This window comes from Microtus pennsylvanicus, chromosome 3, assembly GCF_037038515.1.
Source record: "Microtus pennsylvanicus isolate mMicPen1 chromosome 3, mMicPen1.hap1, whole genome shotgun sequence".
In the NCBI taxonomy this organism is placed as follows: Eukaryota; Metazoa; Chordata; class Mammalia; order Rodentia; family Cricetidae; genus Microtus; species Microtus pennsylvanicus.
In genome coordinates this window covers 130,797,952-130,825,151 of record NC_134581.1, presented here as the reverse complement: position 1 = coordinate 130,825,151, position 27,200 = coordinate 130,797,952, and the positions used below count along the sequence as shown (strand labels likewise).

Genomic DNA, 27,200 nt, shown 5'->3' with positions numbered 1-27,200 from the left:
TTGCTAGCTTCAAGTTTCATCTTACCATAATCAGAAGACATGTATGCATATGATGTAGATTCTTTGTTTTTATTTTTTTTAATGTACGTTGTGGCTTTATTCTTGTTTTTTTTAATTGTTTTTATTGAGCTATGTATTTTTCTCCATTCCCTTCCTTCCTCCCTTCCTACCCTCTCCTGTGATCCCCATGCTTCCAATTTACTCAGGAGATCTTGTCTCTTCTACTTCCATGTTGATTAGATCCATGTATGTCTCTCTTAGAGTTCTTATTGTTGTCTAGGTTCTCTGGGATTGTGATTTGTAGGCTGGTTTTTTTTCTTTATGTCTAAAAACCACTTATGAGTGAGTACATATGATAACTGTCTTTCTGGGTCTAATTTACCTCACTCAATTTGGTATTTTCTAGATTCACCCATTTGCCTGAAAATTTCAAGATGTCATTATTTTTTTCTGCTGTGTAGTACTCCATTGTGTAAATGTACATTTTCCTTATCCATTCTTCAGTAGACGGGCATTTAGGTTGTTTCCAGGTTCTGGCTATTATAAATAGTGCTGCTATGAACATAGTTGAGCACATGTCCTTGTGGTACAATTGAGCATCCTTTGGATATAGACCCAAAAGTGGTATTGCTTGGTCTTTAGGAAGGTTGTTTCCTAATTTTCTGAGAAATCACCATAATGATTTCCAAAGCAACTGTACAAGTTTGTACTCCCACCAGCAATGAAGGAGTGTTCCCTTTACCCCACATCCTCTCCAGCATAAGTTTTCAATACGATGTAGGTTCTTTGTAATTCATCAATTTACTATAATCTAATTCACAGGAAATTTTTGAGGATCTTTCTGGGTCTTTAAAAAGAGTATGGTTCCGTATTTGTTTATATACCCATTTGTCTAATATTATTTATACAAATTAAACAATATTTATCTTTTACTGATAATATTTGATTTATAATGTTAAGGGTAGTGTACTGATTTTAAATAATACATTTTGTTTTGACATTTATTTATGTACATATTTAAATTATTCACTAATATCCATTATTATTATATTATATAATTAACATAGTAATAGATTACTGATTCATGTATTTGGAAGTACCATGCATGTGTTTATTATAGATATATGTGTATACACTATATATGTATATATATTACACATACATACATCTCAATAGTTATTTTTATAGTACTGAGTAATGAATCCAGAGTCTCCCTCATGCTGAGTAAGCACTCTACCCCTGAGCCACAGCCTCAGCTCTGGAAACTTACTTGCTGGGTTCCTAATTTAGTATTTATTTTGTCAGTGAGTGACAATATCTGTACTTCAACTTCCTTAAAACTCACCTTTGCCTAAAACATCATTTTTTTATTTCTTCCAATGTATTTGTATGGGAATATATGTTATGTACATGGTCAGAATTCAGCTGTAACACTTCTTTCTCGTCTGGCTGGCTGGCTGGCACAGTAATGAAGCTACACTGTCATATCGAACGAGTAGGGCTTGTTTCTTCTTTTCTTCCCCTGGACTATGTTCGGCACAATGAGTAAAGGTGCTTTTTTGTACAACCCGAGTTTGATCCTTATCACCCATGTAAAGGTGGAAAGAGGAAATGGACCCCACAGATTGTGCTCTGACTTCCACACAGTGGCACTCATATTTGCACAATACCCCATCATGCACACATACAAACACTATAGTGATTAATTTTAAAATTAACACACATGTGTATGTATACACACACACACACACATATATGTATATGAAGTAAAGGTGTTCTGTCCCCATGTGTCCCTGTGTGTCTGTATACCATGTGCATGCCCCTAGGTCTGGAGTTAACAGAGCTGTGAGCCACCATGTGGGTGCTGGGAATTGAACTCGGGCTCTCTGGAAGAGCAGTCAGTGCTCTTAACTACTGAGCCACCTCTCCAGCCCCACTCACACATTTTAAATGTGTATATGTTTAGAGTGTGTGCCCCCTCTCACTGAACCGGGAGCTTCTTGGTGGGAAGATTTGTTTTCAGTTGACTTGACTTCTTTCTTCTTTTCTTTTTTCCTTATGTGGTGTGTGTTGTGCATGTGTGTGTGTGAATGCATGTTCACATGTCTGCAGGCACACATGCAAATGCATGTGGGGCCAGAGGCCGACATCTTGTGTCTCCCTGGATGGTCTCTACTTTGTGTATTGAGGCAGGCTCTCTCACTGAACCCAGGCTGGCGGGTCAGCTTCCTCCAGTTTCTGGGCAAGCACTTTACCGGCTGAGTCACTCCACCCCACCCAATCCTACCCCACCCAATCCTATCCCACACCAACCCATCCTACCCCACCCCACCCCACCCCACCCCACCCAATCCTACCCCACACCACCCCATCCCACCCCACCCCATCCTACTCCACCCCACCCCATCCCACCCCACCCCACCCAATCCTACCCCACACCACCCCATCCCACACCACCCCATCCTACCCCATCCTACCCCATCCCACCCCACCCCACCCCACCCCACCCAATCCTACCCCACACCACCCCATCCCACCCCACCCCATCCTACCCCATCCCACCCCACCCCATCCTACCCCATCCCACCCCACCCCACCCTACCCCACCCCACCCCACCCCATCCTACCCCATCCCACCCCACCCCATCCTACCCCATCCCACCCCACCCCATCCTACCCCATCCCACCCCACCCCACCCTACCCCACCCCACCCCATCCCACCCCACCCCACCCCACCCTACCCCATCCCACCCCACCCCATCCTACCCCATCCCACCCCACCCCATCCTACCCCATCCCACCCCACCCCACCCTACCCCACCCCACCCCATCCCACCCCACCCCACCCTACCCCACCCCACCCCATCCCACCCCACCCCACCCCACCCTACCCCATCCCACCCCACCCCATCCCACCCCACCCCACCCCATCCCACCCCACCCCACCCCACCCTACCCCATCCCACCCCACCCCACCCTACCCCACCCCACCCCACCCCATCCTACCCCATCCCACCCCACCCCACCCTACCCCACCCCACCCCACCCCATCCTACCCAGCCTATTTGACCCAATTGCTTTTATTCAGGCTTCCTAAGTCTTCAGTCAGGTGTTGCTTGTTTGTTTGTTTGCTCTTGTTTTTTTCCTTGGTTTAGTCAATGTCAACTTCAAATTTGCAATCCTCCTGCCTCAGCCTTCCAAGTACTGGAGAAACCAACTTCTTATTAACTGGTTCTATCTGCCTCCATTGCTATTGCTCCCCGACTTACCATATGACTTGCCATCTTAAAGCGCACAGATCAGTGCGTTTTACTCCTCCACAGGGTTATGCAACCCTCACTGTTATCTAATCCTCGAAAATTTCCACGGTTCCAGGAAGACGCCAAGTGGCAGGCAGCAGTCACTCCCCTGGCATCCTTTATGTCCTGCACCTATGGATTTGCCTGCTCTGAATACTTTCTGTCAATGGAATCATTGTGGCCTTTGGGGCCTGGTTTCTTTCATCTAGCATAATGTTGTCAAGGTTCATCTACCATGCGGCACGCATTAAAACTTCATTCCTTTTGGGGACAGAATACCATCCCCATTGTATGGACAGACCATATTGTTTATCTCTTCATCAGCTGCTAGGCTTCCGGGTTGTTCCCCATTTGGGACTATTATGAACCATGCAGCTGTGTAGCAGGTTTTGTGTGGATATGCTTTTGATTCTCTTAGAACACAATTGCTACATTATATGATAACTCTACATTCTACTTTTGAAGGAGATGCCAAGTAATGACTCCATTTGTTACAGCTCCAAAGAGCTGTAACATTTTACATCCTCATTAACAATACATAACAGGTCCAACTTCTCCACTTGCTGTTTTCATATATACATATATTTCACAAATATGCAATATATATGAAATATATATATTATATTATATATTTCATAAATATTTCATTATATATGTATATCCCTCCCAGTAGATTTTTCACTGACATGTCTAGTAACTTTGTTTGAGAGACTAATTACAGCAACTTTTTCTTCTCCTAATTACTATTTTATCACTTCTATCTGTCAAGATAGTTCTATATGGAGTTGGTTTTCTCATTTTTATTTGTCTGTTTGTTTTTGCACTGTTGGAGGCTGAATCCGCAGCCCCACACGTGCTGAGCTATCTCCTTATCTTGGGGCTCCTCCTCCGGTCACTCTTGGTTGCTGTGCGAGGTTCTATGGCTTCCATTGTCATCTACTCTGTGGAGCATGTGTCCTTTTGCTGCAATCCCTTGAGCCCACTTTGCCACACTCTACCGAGTGGCTAATGGCTTTTGCTTTGCTATTTATTGCTTCTAATGAACTGGTTGGATCAGAGCCTTCAGGTACTCATTTGGCCCTTGATTCCATGAAGTTTAAACCACAGACTGACTGGCCACACCATTCAGCTTCTCCTCAGAACCACAGCATCCGCTTCTTTCTGAGGCTGCCTGAACTGCCGCTTCTACTGATCAGAGCCGTACAATGGAGAGATGCAGAGAGAGAGAGAGAGAGGGAAAGAGAGAGAGAGAGAGAGAGAGAGAGAGAGAGAGAGAGAGAGAGAGGTGGATTGTCAAGTCCTACACCAGGGCAAAAAAGGATTTCCCAGTGGCACTCTGACCCTTCAGAACCTGCAACTTCTAACTAACTCCGAAACCTATCTTCTCAAATACCTTCTCAAAGATCCCCATTCCTTCAGGTCTGAGTCCGTTCCTAGCACTTGCAAACACAGACCTTCACTCAGGCAGGTCCGGACACCGGGCACCACCTATGCCACAGATTCCACCCACAGATCCAACAGTTCCCTCATCCTTTCTAGCTGTGTGAGTTTAGCCAAGATTTTAAAAAAAAAACAAAAAACAAAAAACAAAACTGAGTCATTTCCCTTAACTCTTAAGTGTGGCCAACAGTAGTATCTGACTCATAGGAGCACGGCCCCAATGGAAACTAATGTAAGTAAGGTGCCTTAGAAAATTATTAAAAGACAGCGAGGGCCGGGGAGCCAACACCATCTGTGAACTGCTTGCCACACTAGCATAAGGACTTGAGTTTGACCCCCAGAACTAACATAAAAAATCAGGGCTTACGCGGCGTTTATAACCCCATACTGAGGAAGCAGAGGCAGGCTCACAGGGATGGACGACTCCAGGCCAGTGAGAGACCCGGCCTCAAAACAAACTAACAAATAAGTAGGTGGATGATGTCTGAGAACAGCACCCATGGTTGTCATCTGCACACATGAATGTGAATATAAATATGAAAACACACAAAGAAACACTTGAAAGATAGCTCCAATAAATGTTCTTGGCAGACTTTGTTCGCGGAGGCCACAGAAAACTAGGCATGTATTGACGGCTGTAAAGAACTTTCAGGCTCATAGAGAGAAAGCGACATATTTACACACAGCACCTGACTGACACAGAAGGTCACAGGCTGAGGAATGATGTCACAGTGCCCACCGTTCTGTCCTCCCCTGCCTCCTGTCCAGCTCTTTCCCATAACAGGGACATCTGGTCTTGAACTGACTGCTGAGAGGCTCATTGATTTGCATGTTTATCCAATAGTGAGATTGTTATGCTTGGAAGATAAGCAACCATGAATGGCTCTTTTCCTTACTGGTCAAAGGGAAGGCAGCTACTGCCATCCTCAGACTCACGGTCCTTAATCCTGGCCAGCTGACAGGAGACGGGAGCAGAGGCTTCACTGAAGGACTAACGTGAAAGCAATATTCCATTTCTTGTTGCTTTTCTCCCTCGGAGAATTGCCAGAATGGAGTAGTTACCCATAATCCAATGTTTTATATCCTCTTGTTGTTCTGGGCTGGGAGCTTACTTCTCAGAGTGACTGTAAAGCTTCTCTTGGTAGCTACTGTCCAACTGATGCTAGACTTCATAAAATCAGATTCTACAACAGGTAGTTCATTCTCCCCAGGTATGCAAGTAGATACAGAGATCCTGGCTTGTTCTTCATTAGTTAAATGAGAATACAGGAGCTCACACACCACCTTTAAGTCATTTGGAAGTATAGGCTAGTTATGTACAGCATATGTTTTCAGAAAGACATGCATAGGAATATTTATCCTTTTCGAGAGTGATAGGATCTGTTTCACTTGTTTCTCCACCATTTGCCCCTGCTTCCTGGACTCAGGGCTGTCTGGCCTCCCTTGCAGCTAGGTCATTATTTAATTATGCTTGTAATTGCCAAAGACTATGAAAAGCAGCCTCCAAAAAGATAATTACTTATCCTAAACTTTTCATTTTCTTCAATTTTATTTGTGTGTGTGTATGTATGTGTGTGTGTGTATGTATGTGTGTGTGTGTGTGTGTGTATGGGCATATACCACACTGTGCATATGGAGATCAGAGGATAACCTTGGGTATCGGTCCTCTACTTCCACCTTGAGATAGGGTCTCTGGTTTGCTGCTCCATCAATTGGCCCACAAGCTTCCAAGGATTTCCTTTACTCCATTTCCCATATCCCCATAGGAGCACTGGGATTTCAGACAGATATGCTGCTACAACTTGTGTTCCATGGGTTCTGGTGCTCTGAACTCAGGTACTGCACGTTTATGTCGCAAGTGCTTTACCCACTGAGCCAACCCTCCAGCACTCTTCCCTCAGTCTTGAACAAAGACTTAAAAGCTGCCAATCTTCTATTACATAGATGAGAACAAGGTCTTAAAGGATAGCAGAGCAACAGATGGAAGGAACATAGGTTTCTGACTGACAACTTGGAACCAAGCTGCCTCATCAACCCCTGAACAGCCAGACTCTAGGCCACTAAACTTGTGTGGGGGGAGGAAGGGGTTTCAATAGTCTCTATTTAATAAATATATTTTCCCAATCCATTCTCTCTACCTTCCTTAATATAATAATTACATTTTTGAAGTGGATATAGTTTGTCTTTTTTAGCTTAAAGGTTGCCCTTCCCAGACTACTTTACTACTATGCATGACCACATGACTTAGAAACTAAAATTGGTAGATGGAAGTTCTGTTCGAGTAGCATCCTTAGTAAGCAGGATGCAGCATTTTCCAACCCATATTGTCTTTCTCACCATCCGGAATGTGAATAATGAGCAGGGTTCAAGCAGCTACTTGGGATCATTAAGTTACAAGTTAAGAATTACTTCCGAGTAGAAGTTCTGGCCCCAGGGTCCCTCAAGACCAGTGACTATTCATACCAGTTCTGGACTGGGAATTTCTAGATTTCCTTATATGAGAGAGAGAATTCTATCTTATCAAAGATATTAACATTTGCATTCTGCATATAACTGAACCTAATTAAGAGATACACCCATGGACAGATATCCTCATTTCAACCCCTAGTTTGATTCTTGGCTCCTATTTGCAGAAGTAAAGGAAAATAACTCTCCTCAACGCTGCGGAAGTAAGAGACCAGTTTCCAATCCTTTTATCAGAACGGATTTGCCTTTTGTGCTCTTTGAAACAGCTCTACAGGGAGGCTGGCTAAGAAACCCCAGTCTCCAGGCCCAGATGGTCCCAACAATGGTGCCTCACACTAAGAGACTACAAGTGTGGTGGCGGCAGATGTGGGTTGGACTGAGGAGAGAGCTATGACCCAACTTTGGTGTCTAGGCAGTGAGACCAACAGAAAGATGGGGCGCCAGTACCTGCAAATTTAGGTTACAGACCGGGAGGTAACTGGGCAACCTGTCTCTTTAAGTTGGGTTTTCTGCTGCTTGCCTGCTGCGCTGGGCTCCGGTACCCCAGGCCAGATGGCGCCTCCTCCGTGGTAGGGAGGATGGAGGAGGCCAGACGCTGAGAACTGGGAAAGCATAGGCTTAGCACCTCCTGTCCACAGCTTCGCAGGACTTGAGTCTACCAGTCCTAGTCTCCCCACGTGTAAAAAGGGGAGCAGGCGCTGACAGCTCCTCCAGACTTCCCTCCTGCAGGCGGGGTCTGAGTACCGGGCTCCCCAGCCTAGACTCAGCAGTGCACATCTGTCTGTCTCCACTGACATCCTTGCGGACCCCTCCTGCACTCCTCGGTTCCCCAGGTCTCCCCTCACCCTCCGGTAGCCTCACCCTCCTCCGACAGGTAGCGCAGGTCGTAGAACTCGCCGGCGAAGGTGCCGTAAGAGGAGTCGTGGCGCGGCACTGCCTCGTCAGCGCCCGCGTCCCCTCGCGCGCGTCCCCGGGGTCCCCGGCCCCCGGGACCCGCGCCGTCGTCCGCCGGGCTGGCGTTGCAGGCAGCGACCCCAGTCAGCAGCAGCCGCAGGAGCAGCGACGCCCAGGCCGGACGCTGCCGGGGCTGCCCCGCCATCGCTGCTCACTGATCCCGCAGCCAGGCCGCTCCGGCCGCAGCGGGGGCGCCGCGGGCGCGGGCCGGGACCGAGCCGCTGCCAGCACGCGCCGCGCAGCCGCGGAGCGCCCGCACCCGCCGCCTCCCTGTCTCGCTCTGCGCATCCTCGCTCCAGCCCCGCAGCCTGCCCCCGTCCTCTCAGCATCACCCCCTCCTCTCCTGACGCTCCCTCCTAGCTTCCCTTCTTGAGTCCTTCACCTATTCTCCCCACCGCCCAGTCGTCTTGCAGATTTGACCTTCTGGTCCCTAGGTTCTCACAGTGGCACTCCGACCTACAACATCAGCACCACCTGGAAACTTGCCAGCGTCTCTTTAGGCCCCATTCCAGACACACAAAGCACGATTTGCTCTTTCACTCAAACCCCCAGCACCCAGTTTCCACACCTTATTAGAATGACTGTCTCCAACACCTTGCTTACTGAAACTTTTCGTTCAAAGGAAACAACACTTAACTAGACTCCATACATTTCTCGAGACGGTGATTTCATCACGGAAGGAAGACGAAATCACAAAATACTACTATACAGATAGCCAACCAGAGGTCAGAGACAGCGAGGAAGGTGTAACTAAGCCCTTGGCAAGAGTCATGAGCACTGGCGCATACCTGAACTTTTCAGATTAGGTTGCTGGTTTATCATTTCTTCCCAGGAGCAAAGTGTGCAGACGTCAAGCAGCTCAATCATGTCTGATAAGTTTGCTGAACTCTCCGCGTCTTCACATCCCTTCGCACCACTTACACTTTGCGTTATTTACCTGGCCGTTTATTTGCCCACTTAACATACCAAGGTCCCAGGCTTGTCTTCAGGCGACCCTTGTTGGGGTGGTGACAACTGTTAAACTGTTTTCAGCAAAAAATAGGGACACTATCCCTCCCATGCTGCCACTTCTGAACCTGCATATAAACCGATTCTTCGGGTTCGTTTTTTAAAATTATTATTTAAAGTAAAGAAATTGCTACTGAGGCAGAAAAACAGATTTCAGATATAGTCTTGGACTATACCCAGACTGCCTGGGTAATGAATGATCAGTGATCAATAATTCCCATGATGCAGTGAATATTAAATAAGACCATGCACGGAAAGTTTGTAGGGTCCAATGTCATGACATTTCACACAATTATGAAATACTGATGAAAAGTCAATTATTTCAACCTTTTTTTTTTTTGGCCTTGAGGCTGGGAGACGCAGGAGTTGCTATTGAAAGAAATGGGACTTTGGGAAATCCAAAGGCCAGCTGTTTACTATCTGATATAGATGACAGATCAGCTTGTCTGATTGGAATTTAAATATGCTAATCCTGCCAGGGTCTCTCAGTGAAACTCTGAAGTTGAACTCAGCTATGCAGGCAAGCCTGGTCAGTGAACTTGGAATCCTCCGGTCTTCCCAGCACTGGTACCGACACACATGGCCAAGTACTGCTTTTTATGTGGGTACCAGGATTTGAACGCTGGTCCTCACGCTTGCACGGCCACCACTTGACTAACTGAGCATCTCCTGAGCCTGGAGCTTGCTGGAACTGCCTGGCCAGTGAGACCCTGGCATCCACTTTTCTCTGCTCCCTCGCCCCCAACACTGGGCTTACAAACAAACGCTGCTATGCCAGGCTTTTATGTAGGTGCCCAGGGTCCACACTTCACGTACATGCAGCAAATATGTCACCCACTAACCCACCTCCCAGCCCATTAGTCGCTTTTAAATGGATAAGCAGGTCATTTCATTTTCATTTTAAAAAGACAGACGGAACCTTTATTTCTCTTCTCATCATCAACAAAATAATTTCTCAAAAGGACCTTTCCCCCCTTCTTATAAAAACATCCCCAAATTAGTGCTACCACTCGGTATCCGGCCAGGAACAGATGTGGCCTGTCTCTGACTGCGTGGTGTATGCCATTTTCCACTTTGGCTTTCCTAAGATACAAAAGCTGTGATCTTGGAAGTCCTCCAGGAAGTTAAACATAGAGTTGCCATATGATCTGGCAATTCCAAGAGAACCCAAAACATATGTTCAGATAAAAACTTGTGCATGAATGTTCATAAAATTATCATTCATAATAGCCCCAAATCAGGAGCAACCCAAATATCTATCAACTGAATTAATAGATAAACAAAGCATGGTATCTCCATATACTCAATTATTCAGTCACAAAGACAGAATGAAGTTCTGATATATATATATATATATATATATATATATATATATATATATATCATGGTATAACATGGATGAACCTTGAAAACATGGTTTAAGTGAAACAAGCTGATCACAGATATATAAAGTGTCCAGAATAAGTTAATTCATAAGCAGAAACCCACAGACCAGGGAGGGGGTGGCAAGTGGTTGTCAGGGGAGGGGCAGAGTCAGACGATGATGTCTGCCCAGCATCATCGATAGGCTGAAAGACACTGAGCTGCACACCTTAAAGTCATTAAAATGGTGGATTTTATTCAAGGACTTTAAAGGTCTGTGATCTTTGAAATGGTGAAGGTTAACAATGATATCGGGAATCTTCCTGTGCTCTTTGGAAATCAAATTCTGGATATATACTGTTGGGAATTTCTAAGTGCGAAATGACTTCCTTTTTCACACCTGGGAATCTGAGCTGTCCACGCCCCATCAACTCTGGGTTGAGGGTTGCCAGACCTCTGAAGTAACTCGCCACACCTTCTCATTGAGGAGTCTGCGGCCACACTTTAGAGGCCCAGCTCTGGAATGGTTATGTTAGCAGACTCTCCTGTGCCCTCTTGAATCCACAGTGGGTGTCATGTGACCTTCTAGTGCTATTGTTTGGGTCTTAAAGTAGACGGAAAAGGTAAACAATTACACAACTCCTTATAGTCATTTTGAGTTCAGGCAGGGCAATGTCACAGTCTCAGGTCCCAATGTCAAGCACCCAACTATACATTTAAGTAGCTAAAGATAATGACCACTGCAGCAATGCACTCCTCTGGATTCTACTGGTTGGGGTGAACTGCCAATGGTACAGGGTTTTCATATACAGTAACAACCAACATATTTGTGCTCAGACTTGCAGTGATGTCAACCCACCGAGACACCTGTGAACCTGGGAAAAAGCTGGAGACAAGGCAGAAGCCTGTAAGTCCCCTGAAAACAACAGCCAGAACCTCCATGCAGTCCTCCTTAAAAAACAAAGCAAACCAGGTATGTAGGAAACTCTTGTTTCCTGACCTCTCCAGAAACCTCTTCTTGTGTTTTGGAGGTTTCCATCAGAGAGCAAGGTGGGGAGGCGTGCATGCCTCAGAATGTAGCTCCGGAGAGGAAGAGGCTGCTGGATTGGCAGGAGGTGGCAACCCCAGGTTCTACAGAAACGTGGTTTGTGTCACGTGCACATGATCGAGAGCAGCAAAAGCCCGTTTTACTAGTACATCTGGGAGCAGCGTGGGTGAAAAGCACCCACCCGAAACTATGCTTGCCCCAGACAGTTCCACTGATAGAGCAGGCAACAATAAAGAGCTATCAATGAGAAGAGGGCCACAGCCTACATAAGGCCATACCAAGTCCCGCACGTGTTGATAGCTCCTGGTGACATCTTTTGTACCAAATCAAGGTGCACTGACGACCAGGATTCATGAGGAAAGGGCGGAAGTCCCTCCAGGATGCTCTGCGCACTAAGGCAGGAGAATGTGCCATACGTTTTAGAAAGAGTTCCCTCAAAAAAATATTAAAATTGTAAAGAGTCAGTCCTTAAAGAGTTACTTCTTGGTTATCTGAACCCCTGTTTACATACCTTGTTTGCATCAAAGCTAGTCAATGAGGCAATTTTTATAGTCATTAGTATCAAATTATTGGCACCATTCAGTTGTAGGGATAGGGAGAGAGCAAACTCTACAATACAACATAAAAATACAGTTCTGATACAAAGATACAAGATCAGTCCCATTGAACAAGCAGTCATAAGAAATGGAGGTGGACAGTTTGCACACAAGGGAACACAGCTAGTAGCTCATCACACAGACGTGTTCAGTTTGCTAGCAGTTCAAATAAGACAGCTTTCCAAGAATAATTATACACATCTATTAAACTAGCAAAAAAAATAAATTAGAATGGCAAAACCCAGTATTGGCAGAGCAATTGATAAATAGAAATGCTTGCACATTGCTGGTGGCATCATAAATTGGAGAGGAGATTCAAGCATTCAGAGGAGGGGAAGTTTAAATGAGATGACCTTTAAGGTCCTTCCAATCCAAAGACTGGATCTTTCTAGAAAGCGATCTGGCAATATAAAACAAGAGCTATAAAATACTTCATGCTCTCTGACCTTGTAATCCCTCTTTGGAGATATTCCAAAGGGAATAATCCAAGAGAAGGATTTTATATATATATGTATATATTTATTTATTTATGTGTTTTTACAAAGACATTCATAGCAGCAGTATTTATAAGAGTGAAAATTTGCATATAACTCAAATATCTAATGATGGGGAGAAGTGAGGTTAACCATGTTGTGTGGGTATAAAGACATTTAAGTCGGTGAGAGCAGGATCTGTCTAATAAGGATTTGTGTTAGGTGGAAATATAACAAAAGGAATGTTCTCGCTGAGCACAACTATGTAAAAACGGAGCATATAGGGGAGAATCAGGAAGAACTTCAGAGCTAGCTGTGGGTAGGGGCTCCTTAATTCCTGCAAAGGTATTCAAGTGAATAATAAAAATTTAAAAATGCAATTCATGAAAATTAATATATAAAAAGGGAGCTAAGTTTCTTCTGGGCAAGATTCTGTCAACATGGTTAGAGTAAATAGAATTTAGAAATAATCTCTCTTTCTGGAAAAGTCAGATGAGTCTTTCTGACACTGAGTTATCTTGACCTTGTCAAGATTTGTAGACGACATAATTAGCATTTCCTATGTGGGGCTCAAAGATAAACTCCTTTTATCCCAAGTTATGCTGTATCCAACGAGATCACACATTCAATCATATTTCAGGATAAACTGAATAGTTTTTAGTTGTAGTGATGTGAAACCTTCTTTTCCATTCATCTATTCATGTCTGAATAAAAATAAATGATTTTATAAGATCTGTGTATTTATCAGTGTAAATGGAAAAACCAGCAGTAAAGAATTATTCTCTCATTAAAAATGATCCATTTAACAAACAGCCAAAGCTTGGTGCAAGTTTCGATCATAAAAAAGTCACATAGTTGAGAGTACGAGCGGAGGAATCTGTGCTGCTTTAGCCCCTGGGGTTACTAGCAGATACACACAGGTACTGCTTAGCAGAAATCCCCTTTCTTCTAGAAACTTCCTACCAAACCCTGTCTCCACCGCATTGAGCAATAGAACAGCCTCTCATGCTCAGGAGACATAAAATAACTTTTCCAACAAAGTCAAGCTGGAAGCTGGCTTCCGCTAACCCTGGAGACCTGGGCGAACAGAGCACACTTCTGTACGTCATCGCGCCACAGTGAGCACACCGAGCCCGAGGAAAGGAAGCGAACGAAGGCACCGTGCCATCTCCAGGCAACAAGGGCAGAGTTTCACAGTTCGGTCATCAGCAGTCTTTTCATCATCTTCTCTCTTTCCAGTTCTTGCCGGAGCGTCTCTGCACTGAGAAACAGCAAAGGGCCAAGTGGTAAGACAAAGGCTCAAAATCGCAGACATCAGACTTTCCTTCTTAGGCTCCGTTGGGATACCTTCCATTGGCTAGCGTTACAGTGAGCCAAAACTATCTGGTTACTGAGGGGTTTCCTCATCCCTGGGGGAGGGGAGTTCTTGAGGGGCTCATTTTACATTTTTCACCTCCACCATCTTCACAGCTGAGTGTGGGAATCTACTCACTGGAAGCTTGAATGAACGAGAAGGTATCCTGTGGCTGGATTTTGTCTTTTAAAAAAAAATTAACTTAATTGGGTGTGGGAGGTTGGGAGCATTAAAAACTGGCTGCTTTGAAAGACTGCTTCTGATGTCTTGGTCCTCAGGTCAGAATGTCCCTGATAGGCTCAAATATTTGAACACTTGGTCCCCAGTTGGGGAGGTTTAAGAAATGCAGCCTCGCTGGAGGAAGTGTGTGTGTCACTATTACCAGGGACAAGCTTTGAGAGACATAGGCTCACTTCACTCTCCGACCTGTAGTCACAGTTAAAGATGTGAGCTCCCAGCATTCTGCTTCTGCCGTCCTGTCTCTGCCCTGCCATGACGGACTCTTATCCGTCTGGAACCGTAAGCCAGAATAAGCTCTCTCTGCCTTGAGTTGCCTTTAGTTATGATGCTTTATTATAGCAACAGAAAGATAACGAAGACACCTTTCAAGGACAAGAGGACCTGGTCTGGGTTGGATGTGTGTAAAATGTCTGTCTTGTAAGCACAATGACCCAAGTCCCATCCCCAAGTAAAAATATCAGATGTGGCACAGGGCGCTGTGGAGGTAGGGACAGAAGGACCCCTGAAGCTCCCTGGCCAGCCAGCCTGGCCTAATTATTAGTGAGTACTAGGCCAGTGAGAGACCTTGTCGTAAAGAGGTGGATGATGTTCCTGAGGATGATGCCCGAAGGTATCCACTGGCCTCCACACACACACTTGCACCTACACACACACACACACACACACACACACACACACACACACCTCTTTTGGTGGAAACACTGACTTTACTTGGGCCTGAAGATATATGCTGGGCCCTGGCACAGGCAGGAAATCTTGTTAGCTCTGTTTCCTTTGCTGCCTTATCTTTGGGGCCAGCATCTGCTCCGCTCTGCACACAAATCACTGAAGAAGTGTTTTGTCCAGAACTATAATAGAAGGTTGACTTGACCTAGATTTGCCTAGTCTCTCCCTGACTTTAAGGCTAAAAATACCTGCTTGCCCCCATGGCTGGAAATACAGGTCACAAAAGGAACACAGATATCTGGAAACACCCTGTCTGTTCCCAGAAAAGACATAACTGTCTCTCCCCTTTATCTACAGGTCTCTCTCCTCACTACTGCCCCGGGTCTCTAACTCCTCAGTTCTCCAGAACCCAGAGGCTACTCTGTGACAATTCTGCTATTCCTCCATTCTTTCTTCTCCCTTCACTGTCTCCCGAGTCACAGGTCTCCTCAAGTGACAGCAGAATCCAAGCTTTTCTCATAACCATACTGGCCCCTTAATCTCTCTTCCTCATGTCAGGTGTGCCCAAGTCCAGCAACCCAGGACTGGCGAGTCCCTCTGCCAAGCCTACTCTTCCCCAACTATCTGCAACTGGCTTCCCACCACCTTCAGGTGTCAGTTTGATGAAGTCGTCCCATCCTGTCCTATTGCCTTTCACCGTCTCAATTTACTCCTTGCTCCTGACATCTCTCTCTCTCTCTCTCTCTCTCTCTCTCTCTCTCTCTCTCTCTCACACACACACACACACACACACACACACACACACACACACTGACTTGTTTGTCTGCTTCCCTTATGCCCATGTACAAAGTGCAAACCCTAGAATGTTAGGACTGTATGTGTTTGGCTCACTGTCCAACCATACCACTAGAACACAGGGTACCACCTGGAGACCTTTCCTTACAGGCTAAATGAACGGAAGAATGAATGGGAGGGACTTGGAAGATGGCTCAGTCAGCGAAAGGCTTGCCTTGGAGGGATGAGGACCCGAGTTCTAATCTCCAGCACCCAAATAAAGCCTGGCTTGGTGATATGTGTGTATCCGTAATCCCAGAGCTAATCCCAGGGAAGTAGAGACAAGCAGATTCCTAGTGCTCACTGTCCAGCCAGTCTAACTGAATTCACGGCCTCTAGCTTTAATGAGAGACTCTGTCTCAAAAATAAGATAGAAAGCGATTGAACATGAGACCACCCAGTGCTGACCTTTGGCCTCCATATATACAGATATACATGTGGCCTCTCACATACATATACACACATTCACATGAACATGTATGTACATATACCACACACATCCACACGCACACAGGCAAGGTGAGCCAGAGTCTAGGTCTGACTCCCTGTCGCCAGGTTACCTGTGAGTACCCACTTACGTGACTCACCTGGCTGCCAGAGAGACGGGCTTTCGGGAGGTGTAGATGGTCTGGACTGTGGACACGGTCTCCGTCAGTGGCCGCAGGGTCACGGTGGGAATCAACGGGGAAGATTGGCCAGGGCAGCACTGCAATTTGTTCTCTCTAAAGTCTGCCTGGAGAGGAAACAGACAAGAAAGATCAGTCTCCAGGCCCATCCTCACACTGTCAGCGGCTCCGCTGGCCTTGCTGTGCTGCTCTTGTTATCTTAATAACAGCTCAAGTCATCGCACCCTTTCAAATTATCTTAAATGATCTTGCTCTGTGCCAGACCCCAGGCTAAGCACCTTCCATACGTTATCTCTTGACAGCCTGTAAGACAGAGATCATCTATCACTGCATCTTAGAAGGCATCCTTTGGAAGATGCATCGTTTCTTTGTGCACCACGAGAAAAGCGAAACATGGCACTCAGACATCGCTATGTTTTACTGTGTAGTAAACATTGTGATCGCAGGGCCAGAGCGATGGCTCAGTGGTTAAGTGCATTTGCTGCTCCTGTGGAGGACCTGGGTTCAATTCCCAGTTGCTCTGGAGTTACAAATGGTTATGAGCTACCATGTGACTGCTAGGAGCCAATCCCAGGTCCTCTGCAGGAATAGCCAGCATCTCTCCAGCCATTTCTTTTTTTAAAATCCATATATATATATATTTTTGAAAAGATAAAACATGTAATATATAATATATGTGTGTGTATGTATGTGTGCATATATACTTGATTTGTTTTAATGCTGGTTCTTAGTTCTGAATTTTGAGACATTTACCACCCAGCTTTCTAAAGAGGCTCTGATCTTTGCGTGCACAGTTCCCTTCTTGGTGATGGTACAGAAGAGGAGCTATCTTTGAAAGTCTGCTGCAAAGAAGCACAAAGCCCTGTTTGTGTCTTATGTCTCCTCCTAAGAGGGAGACTAACTTGTCTGAAACAGAGACACACTGAGGAATGATTGCTGTTGGGTCTCTGTCGAAGCGTCCCTTTGGAGAAGCAGCTCCCCACGCCAGTGTGTCACATGTACAGGTGGGCACATGCGCGGCTAGCGGGTGTGTGCAGGTGACACTCACTTGAGCTGTTGGTCAGGTCGCTCCAGCTCACCAGTTTCCAGGTACACAAGGAGGATGGAACCTCATGGCCTTTCTCAAGTTAGGGGTGACCATGGGCTTTGCTGTGTTTAATGAAATAAGGGGTGGTTCTGTGTTTCCTTCCACTGGAAACTTTAAGGACCGAGTATGCGACTTGTTTCTCTCTCCCTTTAGGCCACCGTGACTGGTGCTGCTCCACACAGCAGGCAGCAGGACCATAAGCCTGGGCAGCACAGAGCAGAGCCCTCAGGATGCCTTTGAGATGCAGGAAGTCATTCTGGGTCTTGTTTAAAAACCCTGGCCTGCACGGCATACCAGGAGGCCTTGTTGCCTCGTGAGTGGATGATGGGGGGGGAGGGCTTCTGAGGCCACTGACAGTGCAAAGGCACAGGCGGATGGATAAAAGAGATGAGGTCCCAGGACGAATGCCAAGTGTGTCAGCAGTCATGACACTCATTACAGCTGTGCACCCATTTTTGGGGGGAGGGGAAATGACACCAGTTACACTGTAAGAATATCTTGAAGCAGCGGTAAGGTTTCTTATTAAGCCCTAACCCTTATCTTTTTTTCTAAATATTTATTTATTTATTATGTATATAATATTCTGTCTGTTTGCCTGAAGGCCAGAAGAGGGCACCACAGATGGTTGTGAGCCACCATGTGGTTGCTGGGAATTGAACTCAGGACCTTTGGAAGAGCAGTCAATGCTCTTCACCACTGAGCCATCTCTCCAGCCCCCTTAACCCTTATCTTTTAAACTATCTCTTAAATGATGGGCTGATGTGTTAACTTTCAGTGGAAGGAAACAGGCAACAGAGGAACACGGCAGGCTAGGAAAAGGAACTTGGGCTAGATGCAGACAGGGATCTTGTGAGGAGGACTTGTGGGTCTAGGCGGAGTGACTTTAGTTTCTGGGTATGGAAATCTAATCCCACGGCTCGAGAGAGGTCACCTGGTTGATATGGACCAACATTCTCTACTAGAATCAATGAGTCAAACAGGGACCGGACCCACTGCCAGCTCAACTTTGGACTGAGTTCTCTAGAGCTGTCAAGTCCCCTGCAAGCAGGACAGGCCTGGGAGCTTGTAGAGCATTTAAGTTTCTTGTCCTTGGATAGAAGCAGCCACCTTATGAAGGGGTGAGAATATTAGAAAAGAGAGGCCACGAGTTTGGCGTCTGTGGCCAACCGGCTGTCAATCCCAGCTGTCTTTGCTCTCAGCTACTCCCCACATCTTTCAAAGGCCAGCACATCCTGCAGGTTTGCCCTTTCTCACAGTCCAGGCCTCTTCCAGGCCCTCAGCCGTACGGTTTAGATATGAGTGGGCAACCAAAATGAGTCCTGTGTTGAAGGTTTGTTCCCCATATGAAGAGAGAGGTGATGGAAGCAAGCAAGAAGGAACTCACTTACTAACCGTCTCCTAGCCGAGTGGGCTATCGGGAAGTGGGAGCTAGTGGGAGGAAGTGGACCACTGGGAGCGTTGCTTTGGAAGGTGTATCTTCTTCCCAGGCCCCTCCTTGGCCACTTCCTGCTTCTGGCTGCTGCAGGAGCAGCTTTCCTCTGCCAGCCCGTGCACTATGCTGTCTCTGCTTTCTGTTAGGCCTAAAGTCACTGGAGCCAGCTGGCCATCTGTCGAGACTGCTGAAGCAGTGAGTCCCAGGGACTCTTTCCCTTTTGAAGTTGTTTTTCTCAGGGACTTAATCACGGTGATGGGAATCTCAGCAAATGGACTGGCTGTCTGTCTAGGTTCTGGATGGCAGACATATGGCAACTATTTGTCCCTCTCCCTCACCAATTTAGCATCTTCCCAGCCACCTAAATCTCTCTCTCAACTGCACACTTCTCCCTGCCTCTCCCATCAAAATCACTCAGGGGCAAGCCCTTCGCACACTCTCTCTTAAGCTATTGCCCTAGAGTTATTTCTAGACTACAGTTCTAAACCTGTTCTGTCTGGACCCAAATGCTCTCCCACACAGTGGCTTCCCCAAAGCGTCTGCCTTGTCACCGCCCTTTTCTAGCATCTTCCAAAGGCTTCCCATTGTTGTTGGGAGAGGGCCAGGCATGGCTTTGCTCCTCCTTCTCTCACCCCAGGTTCCTGCCCTCTGGATTCCAGCTCCCTGTCCTTTCCAGTCCCTTGAACGTGTGATGGCCTGTCGCTCTTCAGGTCTCCAGTTCATGCTGTCCCCTCCGTCTGCTCCAGCTGCCTTGGAGCCACTCTTGCCCAGTTCTTAGCAAGCCCACTGTGACTGCTGACATTAGCTTCCAGCTCCATCTGCACCCCCAGCTTTCAAGAAGGGCTTCTTGCAAGTGTGTCTCCTCACTGCCAAGGCTGGGAAGAAGACCAGAGGGCTCCCATCATGACCAGCAGAGGGAAATGGAGCGGATCTTCCAGCTGAGGATCTACGCCTAGCACAACTGCGGGGTGGGTTGGCTGGACAAGCACCAGGCAATGGCACTGGACATCTTGGACTGTACAGAGCGCAGGTAGCTATTCCTCTCATTAAAGCGAGCTGTTGACCTTAGAAATAAATGTCCTAGGCAACTAGTTTCCCTCCACATAGAGATGGCCAACAACATTCTCACCTCTGTCTATCTTTTGAAACCTTCCACACCATGGGCTGAAGCCTCCTTAGGCAGTGACCATGAGCTTGATTACTTTGAACTCAGGGCTGGACCCCAGGCCCCCTGGAGACCCTCCAGGGAAGACAGAAACCGAGTCTCAGGGATCATATGAGTCCAGAAATGCATGTTTCAACCAGGCTATTTCTTATTACCATTTCTAGGGAGATGGCTCAGTAGGTAAAGTGTTTGCTACAAATGAGGACCTAAGTTCTATCTTCAGAACCTATGCTAAGTAAGGCATATATGGTTGTGCGTGCTTGTGATCCCAGAACTGGAGAAATGGAGACAGGAGGATTTCTCGGGCTCAGTGGCCAGCCAGCATTGGTAAGTCAGTGAACTCCAGGTCTAAGAGAGACCCTGTGTCAAGAACGAGGTGGATGGCACCAAAGAAATGATATCTAAAGTGTTTTTTTATTTCTCTTTCTGTCTGTCTGTCTGTCTCTCTCTCTCTCTCTCTCACACACACATTACATACACACTTACTGCACACATGCACACAAACACATGTATGTGTGCACATCCTCAGACATGAAAGCAGATGGTCTGTGTGATAAAGGGACTTACCTAAGACCACACATCATTATCAAGATGCAGATCCAACCCACGACAACGGAAAACAGGTGTTAAAACAAATACACAGCACACACGGCAGCACTGTTTCCAATTGCCAAAAGTGGACACCACCCAAATCCCCAAGAATAAGCCGATGGGTAAACAGATTACAGTAAAAGCATACTGCAGAATAGCATTCTACCATAAAAAGAAAGGAAGTGTAGAATCATGCTCCAAAGTGGATGGATCTGAAAATACGATGCTAAGAGAAAAATGTCGCTGGGCCACAGGGTCACATGCCTTTGAGCCTAACACTCAGGAGGCAGAGACTAGCCTGAACCATAGAACAGAACCCTAAAAGCACACATGAGACAAAGGGAACACAGAGGATTAGTGGGAATGAGGAGGGGCAGGTACCCGATGTACAATATACACTTGTATGAACCTCTTTAAAACTAAAATTTAATTTTTAAAAATCTCGTGTGTTTTTTAAAACAGTGGATAAAAACAGAGCTGAGAGCCCCAGTACCCACAAAAGAGCTGGACTGGCATGGTGGCTCTAACGGCAGAGACAGGGATGCTTGGGGTAAGTTAGCTAGCTAGACTAGAGCAACTACTGGTGCATCCTGGGTTTGGCAAGTCTTTGCCTCAGTAAAGGGTATGGATGGTTATCAAAAAAAAAAAAAAAAAAAAAAAAAAGACACCCCCCCGGGCATCAACCTATGGCCTTCACACAAGTGTGCACACCTGTGTACCTGCACACAAGCATGTATACACAAACACACACACACACACACACACATCCACACTGAAAAAAGTAGGTGTAAGCCTTATCTAATCTTTAAAACTACCCAGACATTCAGTGAATTTTGTGAGTACCCAATGCCCTGCAGAAGCAATGGAAAGGAGAGGCAGAAAATACTTGCCTTTCTCTCTCTCAGGAAGGACTCTCAGAAGGAGAGGGAGGCAGTCATTGCTCCACAGACACCGCAAATGCTACTGAACAGTCTTAATATGGTTCATTTTCTATAGTGAATTTCACCTCAAGTAAAACAGACCCCAACCTCCATGCCCTCTTGTCCCCACAGCCTTCCCGGCAGGAAGCAAAAGCTTGCAATGCGGCCCTGCCGTCTACGGCTACTCACAGTGAACTGTGGCCCTGTGATGAAGGGATCAGGAAACGGGTTCATCATCGGTTCTGCTGGGAATGTTTTTATCTTCAAAAAAAAAAAAAAAGGACAAAGGGTTATACAACTTCATGTCAGCAAACATTTTGCAGTCTTTACCGGTAAACCTTCAGAAATGAGAGGAAGGATCCCAGACAGTTCAGGGGCCTTCATCTCCCTGCAGTGGAGGAGGCAGGCTTGTCTGTCTGCCTGGGTTACATGGCATGGCATGTTTGTCTTGCCTAGAACTCCCTTTATGGGGACCTTCAGGTCTCTGTGTCCCAGGCCTGCTTCAGAAAAGGTTACACTCCAGGTAAATGAGGAGGCAACCTCAATGGACCTGGGGGTGACCTCTGAGGGTTTCACCACAGCTGTGGGACATGGCAAGAGGCTTCTGAATGGTCTATTGGGGGCGCAGGATATCTCAGCTGGTGGGGCCAATTAAACCTGAAGACAGTCCCTGACAAATGGCCTGCATTGTTCAACCCCTGAGTAGCAGAACTTCTGGGGAGAACACAAAATATCTGACCACTATGGAACAGAAGGTAACACACTTGGAAGTGAACAAAGCTACTTTCAGTGAGGCTGACGCCCCAGCCGGCAGTAAGGCTAGGTTCCCTTTCTTTCTCTTTTGTCCATTTCATCTCTGGCTTCTTTTTTTTTTTTTTTTTTTTTGGTTTTTCGAGACAGGGTTTCTCTGTGGCTTTGGAGCCTGTCCTGGCACTAGCTCTTGTAGACCAGGCTGGTCTCGAACTCACAGAGATCCGCCTGCCTCTGCCTCCCAAGTGCTGGGATTAAAGGCGTGCGCCACCACCGCCCGGCTCATCTCTGGCTTCTTGGAGGTCTTGGAAAGGGCTTATTTCTTTGAGCCAGTATATACCAGGAAAGCCAGAGATTGGGTGATTGTATCACTAGCTCTGTCTGTAGTCCTCAGACCCAGACAACACCTTACATCCGTGCAGGCAAGGACTGTTGAAAGGCACACAGACCAGGCCTGCCCAGGGGCAGCAGCTTTGTGTCCTGTGGGATCTTGCTTGTGGACTCCAAGACAGTACCTTGGCACGCCCACACCGTTCTAAAGGGGAGGGAGGCACAGGGACATTGATACCTAGGCTCGACTCAGGAACAGGTGTCAGGCACTATGGGGGTGACAACATCTTTACAATGTATATACAGTGATGTCCACCCAACCCAGCTTTCCTTTCGGTTAGATTTGTTCAAATAAATAGCCCAAAATTCCCAGAATGAGCCCCAAGCTTCCAAAGACTCTTGAGCCAAGACCTGGCAGTACATTCTCTTTGCCTGGTCTAAAAGGGTGACACAGCATTTGCAAACAAATGTCACAGAGAAAAGAAGTCTGCAGGTAAGCTCTCAGGCCAACCAGAATAGATAGGAAGTGCTTCCTTATGGCTGTTAATAAAACGTGGAAGTTAGCAGCTTCAGACAAGCGGTCTTTCAGGGCTGCATAAGAAGCTACATTCCCATGATGCCCCAGTGCTCACTGGCACAGCAGAACACACTGCATTCTGGTGGCACTTTCCAACTCTGGAACCATTTCAGAAGGAGGCAAAAGCCAAAGCCATCCTCCATCACTCCAAAGGGTCTAGACTAAGGAAATGAAACCCCCAGACACAAAAACACTCCATGGGCCCTGAAACAGTGACCAATGGCAAATAGCACACTTCCTAACAAGAGGGACTGAGGCCCACGGTGCCCCTTTTGCTGGATGGAATATAAGTGGCCATGCAGGACGAGACAACAGGAACACAGTAGAAACATCACAGGGCTACATGAAAGGAGAAAGCCTGGCTACTACCACTTAACAGGTGGAATTATGAATGAACATGAATAAACAGAGGAAAAGATGCAAAGATAACAATATGCATAGCCAGGATTAAGATGGCTCCTCTTACGTCATCACGTAAGTCATGTCATGACATCAGTAAGTAGAGGGGAGGGTGAATTTAAAACTTTATTTGTCACAGGACAGACACTTAGGACCCCAGAAGGTGTATATTCCTTTCTGGGCAAGTATCTTCTCGTCAAAGTTCTCAGGAAGCAAACGGCTCTTGGTTCTTGAAAGCTATGGAGGAAGCGATAGGGTAGGAGCTGGGCATATGTGTGTTGATTTGGCCAACCCCAGCTGGACCCCATGTTCCCCCATCCATCCAGGGATGACAACACGTTCCGGCATCCAGCGACTGCCTCACCTGGGGCTCCTGCCACCTCACGTGTCCCAGCAGGCCCCCACCCTGCCAGGGTACCTACCAGCCTCGTTTTGATTGGAGGGTACATGCAAACTCCAGTGGTCTCTTCCTTCATGGGGAGAGAGAGTGGAGGAGAGCAGCGAGAGTGGGCACAGTGGGGGCTGCTGGCGGGCTCTGCCTGCTCACGAGGGGAGGAAGGAAGACAGGGAGGAAGAGGTGGTAAGCCAGGAGGAGAGAGGAGAGAAGGGAGGGAGAGGAGAGAAAGACAGCACAGTGCAAGACGGATCTGGCAACCCAGACTGCTCTCAAGCCAGCGTTACCCATGGCTGCTGTCTAGCTGCTGTCAGCCTCTGCAGGGCTACCTGCCAGACCCACCCATTGCCCTCCTCTCTGTCCCTCTGACCTCTCTTCTCCAGTGCATAGCAGAAGGACAAACCAAAACCCTTCCCAGGGTTGGCAGAGCCAAACTATCTCCCTGAGCCAGGAGCATAGGACTAGGAGCAGTCCCCACTCTGCCCCCACCCCCCAACCCCCAAACCCAGAGCATCACCAGGGTTCCGAAGCATTGCCCCGGCCAAGTCACGAACAGAGCCATGAGTTAGCAATGGCAGGCATGGGAGCAATACGCAGGCTGGCCATACACTTGAGAGCATTTGCCTTCTACGCCCAGGGCCTTCCCACCCTCAGCCAAGGAAGGGCACTGCCTAAGGGGTGCAAGTGGGAGAGGGTCCGGTCAAGGATGCCAAGAAAGAGTTACACGCCTAAGAAGCAGAGTTCAGGATCTCATACTTCTGGCTCTCTGCCATCCAGGTTCAGAACTCAGACAGAGCCTCCCACTTTTCTCACCCGTGAGTCCAGGTTTAGGGATCCCCTACTGGAAGTGGGGGTGCCCTGTTACTCAGCTGGAAGACATACCAAGCATTGTGGAGCAAGTGCCACACTTTGGGGATGTGGGGAGGGATCTGAGGAGTGCCACGTGCCCAGCAAAGGTACAAAGCTTGTTGGAGTGAGGATGAGGATGGAGACAGAAGATGTTCAGGGTTAGGAAGCTAGGACTGCTGGAGGGTTAGTGTGGGCTTCAGGGAGGGACCACTCACTCCAGAGAACAAACACATGCATCCTTTAGCTCAGGAAACTTGGCAGCATCCCACAGTGAGGATTAAAATACAGCCTCTGGGTAGCTCTCACTGAAAAGAATGATCAAGGAAATTACAGGCCGCCTTCCTTCTCTAAATCCTTCTGATTCTGTCCTCTGATAACCACAGAGCTGAGCAGCTGCCAGGGGCTTTCACAGCCATAACCTCCTCAACAGTCTGGCTCCACATTCACACTTGGGAGCTGCAGAAATTGTTTCTGCAAAGTTGGAACCCCAGGTGTCACCCCCTCTTTGTTGATTGTTTCTAAGTCTTTTCTTCAGAGCTAAGTGAATCCATATTAGCCACCTGCGGGTAGAGTTTACCAGCCTACTTAAAAATCCTCCTCCTGTTCTCTTTGGTCCCCAAGAGAGATCCTACTTGCTTAAGAAGTCCCAAGAGAATGCCTGTAGGAGGCCGGCTGGCATCATGACCCCAGGGTGCCCGTGCTCCAGCTAGAACCAGCCACACCTGGGGACCCTCCACACATACCTCCTCATGTAAGCCCCTGGGCCCTTGCTCCTGCTGACAGTGGCAGGAACTTAGCATAGGTTTAGTGAAAGAAATAAAACCCGTCACAGATAACCAAGAAACATCATATCACCTAACAGTCAGAATTTGAACTGATGATAATTGGGAGTGACTCAAGACTTTGTCCAGCGCTAGACTTTTATGGTAAATGCTGATCATTGCTCCAATACTTCTGACCTTCCTAAATCGTCACCTGGGTAGGTGTAAGCAAATGAACGTTCCTGGACTTCTAGTAAATCCACAAATCAATAACAGGGTACTTTGTCTATGCCAATGTGCTTTTTCTCCTGCCTCTTCCCTTCTTGCTTGGGGCATTTCTGCATTTATTATACCACATTTTTGAACAGATAATTAGTGTTTGAGTTTGAAAATGTGACTCTTTGGGAGCACGGAAAGATTCTTGGCATCGATAAATTATTGTGGAGTTGTGGGGGTTTCTTTTCACAGGCTCAGAAAAGGACATTGCTGGTCTGAGTAGAAAAGACAGTCTAGAATACTGAGTAATGAGGCCCCAGTGAGCTATCTCCCTCTCTATAGGCCTAAGCTGGGAATGCAGACTAAAGGGCAAGGAAGACCAGAGTCCCTGGTCAGGTCGAGCTAGGGAGGCTGTAGGTCCCAGGATAGAATGATGGCCGGTAAGTAAAAACAGTGATACCCCAGAAGCCCCATTAGAGATGCAGAGGGTATCTTAGATGCATCTATGAATACACACAGTGAACTGACCAGTCTTCTCTACACCCCTCCTGAACACTGGGGAGCAAAGAACCATGGGAAGATAAATGGACACCTTGACTTGAGATTGGGGTTCAGCCCGCTTGGAAGAATGGAGTTCAAAACAAATACTAAGTTGTTGAGCTAACTGGAAACCCAGTCCTGACACCCCACCAAGGCCTGAGCCCAGGTCCCATGTGGCCTTCCTCAGACCAGACCAATGGCACGCCATGTTCCAGGACACAGTGGCTCTGCTTTGTAGCCTTGTGGCTGAGGAGTTTCTAAGATACACAGCTCAGAGAGGGGCAAGCCCCACCAGCAAAGATTCAAGAACAGAAAGTGGATGGATGTTTATGGTCTGTGACCAGCAGGAGGTAGTCTGACTTGCTGACCCAATATGAGGCAGGGCTCGGCAGGGCTCTGCGTGCCTAGAGTTCTCTCTCTCTCTCTCTCTCTCTCTCTCTCTCTCTCTCTCTCTCTCTCTCTCTCTCTCTGTTTTTCGAAACAGGGTTTCTCTGTGTAGTTTTGGAGCCTGTCCTAGAACTCACTCTGTAGACCAGGCTGACCTTGAACTCACATAAACCCACCTGCCTCAGCCTCCTGAGTGCTGGTATTAAAGGTGTGCGCTATCACCACCCAGCAAGTTCTTTTTCTTTTCCTTCCTTCCTTCCTTCCTTCCTTCCTTCCTTCCTTCCTTCCTTCCTTCCTTCCTTCCTTCCTTCCTTCCTTCCCTCCCTCCCTCCCTCCCTCCCTCCCTCCCTTCCTCGAACCTGGATACTTTGAAACACTCCACAGATACTGGGCCAAGATGGAGAATCCTAACATGGCATTAGTTCTCATAGAATT

General features: G+C 47.1%; 2 protein-coding genes across 6 annotated transcripts in view; both read right to left on the bottom strand.

Moving 5' to 3' along the window:
- The window catches only part of Frrs1l (ferric chelate reductase 1 like), a 31,093-nt gene extending 22,672 nt beyond the window's left edge, over window positions 1-8,421 (bottom strand). The window contains exon 1 of the mRNA XM_075967178.1: window positions 8,068-8,421. Coding sequence (XP_075823293.1) covers window positions 8,068-8,305 — 238 coding nt within the window. The 5' untranslated portion in view covers window positions 8,306-8,421. The remainder of the gene's footprint in view (window positions 1-8,067) is intronic.
- A 2,116-nt stretch (window positions 8,422-10,537) lies between these two features.
- Window positions 10,538-27,200, bottom strand: part of Epb41l4b (erythrocyte membrane protein band 4.1 like 4B) — a 147,991-nt gene continuing 131,328 nt past the window's right edge. For 2 of the 5 annotated variants that reach the window (XM_075967171.1, XM_075967172.1), the window contains exons 23-26: window positions 24,041-24,157; window positions 21,752-21,823; window positions 16,329-16,474; window positions 10,538-13,908 (exon numbers count right to left, since the gene is read on the bottom strand). In XM_075967171.1, the coding sequence (XP_075823286.1) occupies window positions 13,839-13,908; window positions 16,329-16,474; window positions 21,752-21,823; window positions 24,041-24,157 (405 nt within the window). In that variant the 3' untranslated portion in view covers window positions 10,538-13,838. The remainder of the gene's footprint in view (window positions 13,909-16,328; window positions 16,475-21,751; window positions 21,824-24,040; window positions 24,158-27,200) is intronic. The other 3 variants (XM_075967173.1, XM_075967174.1, XM_075967175.1) reach the window with 2 other exon arrangements.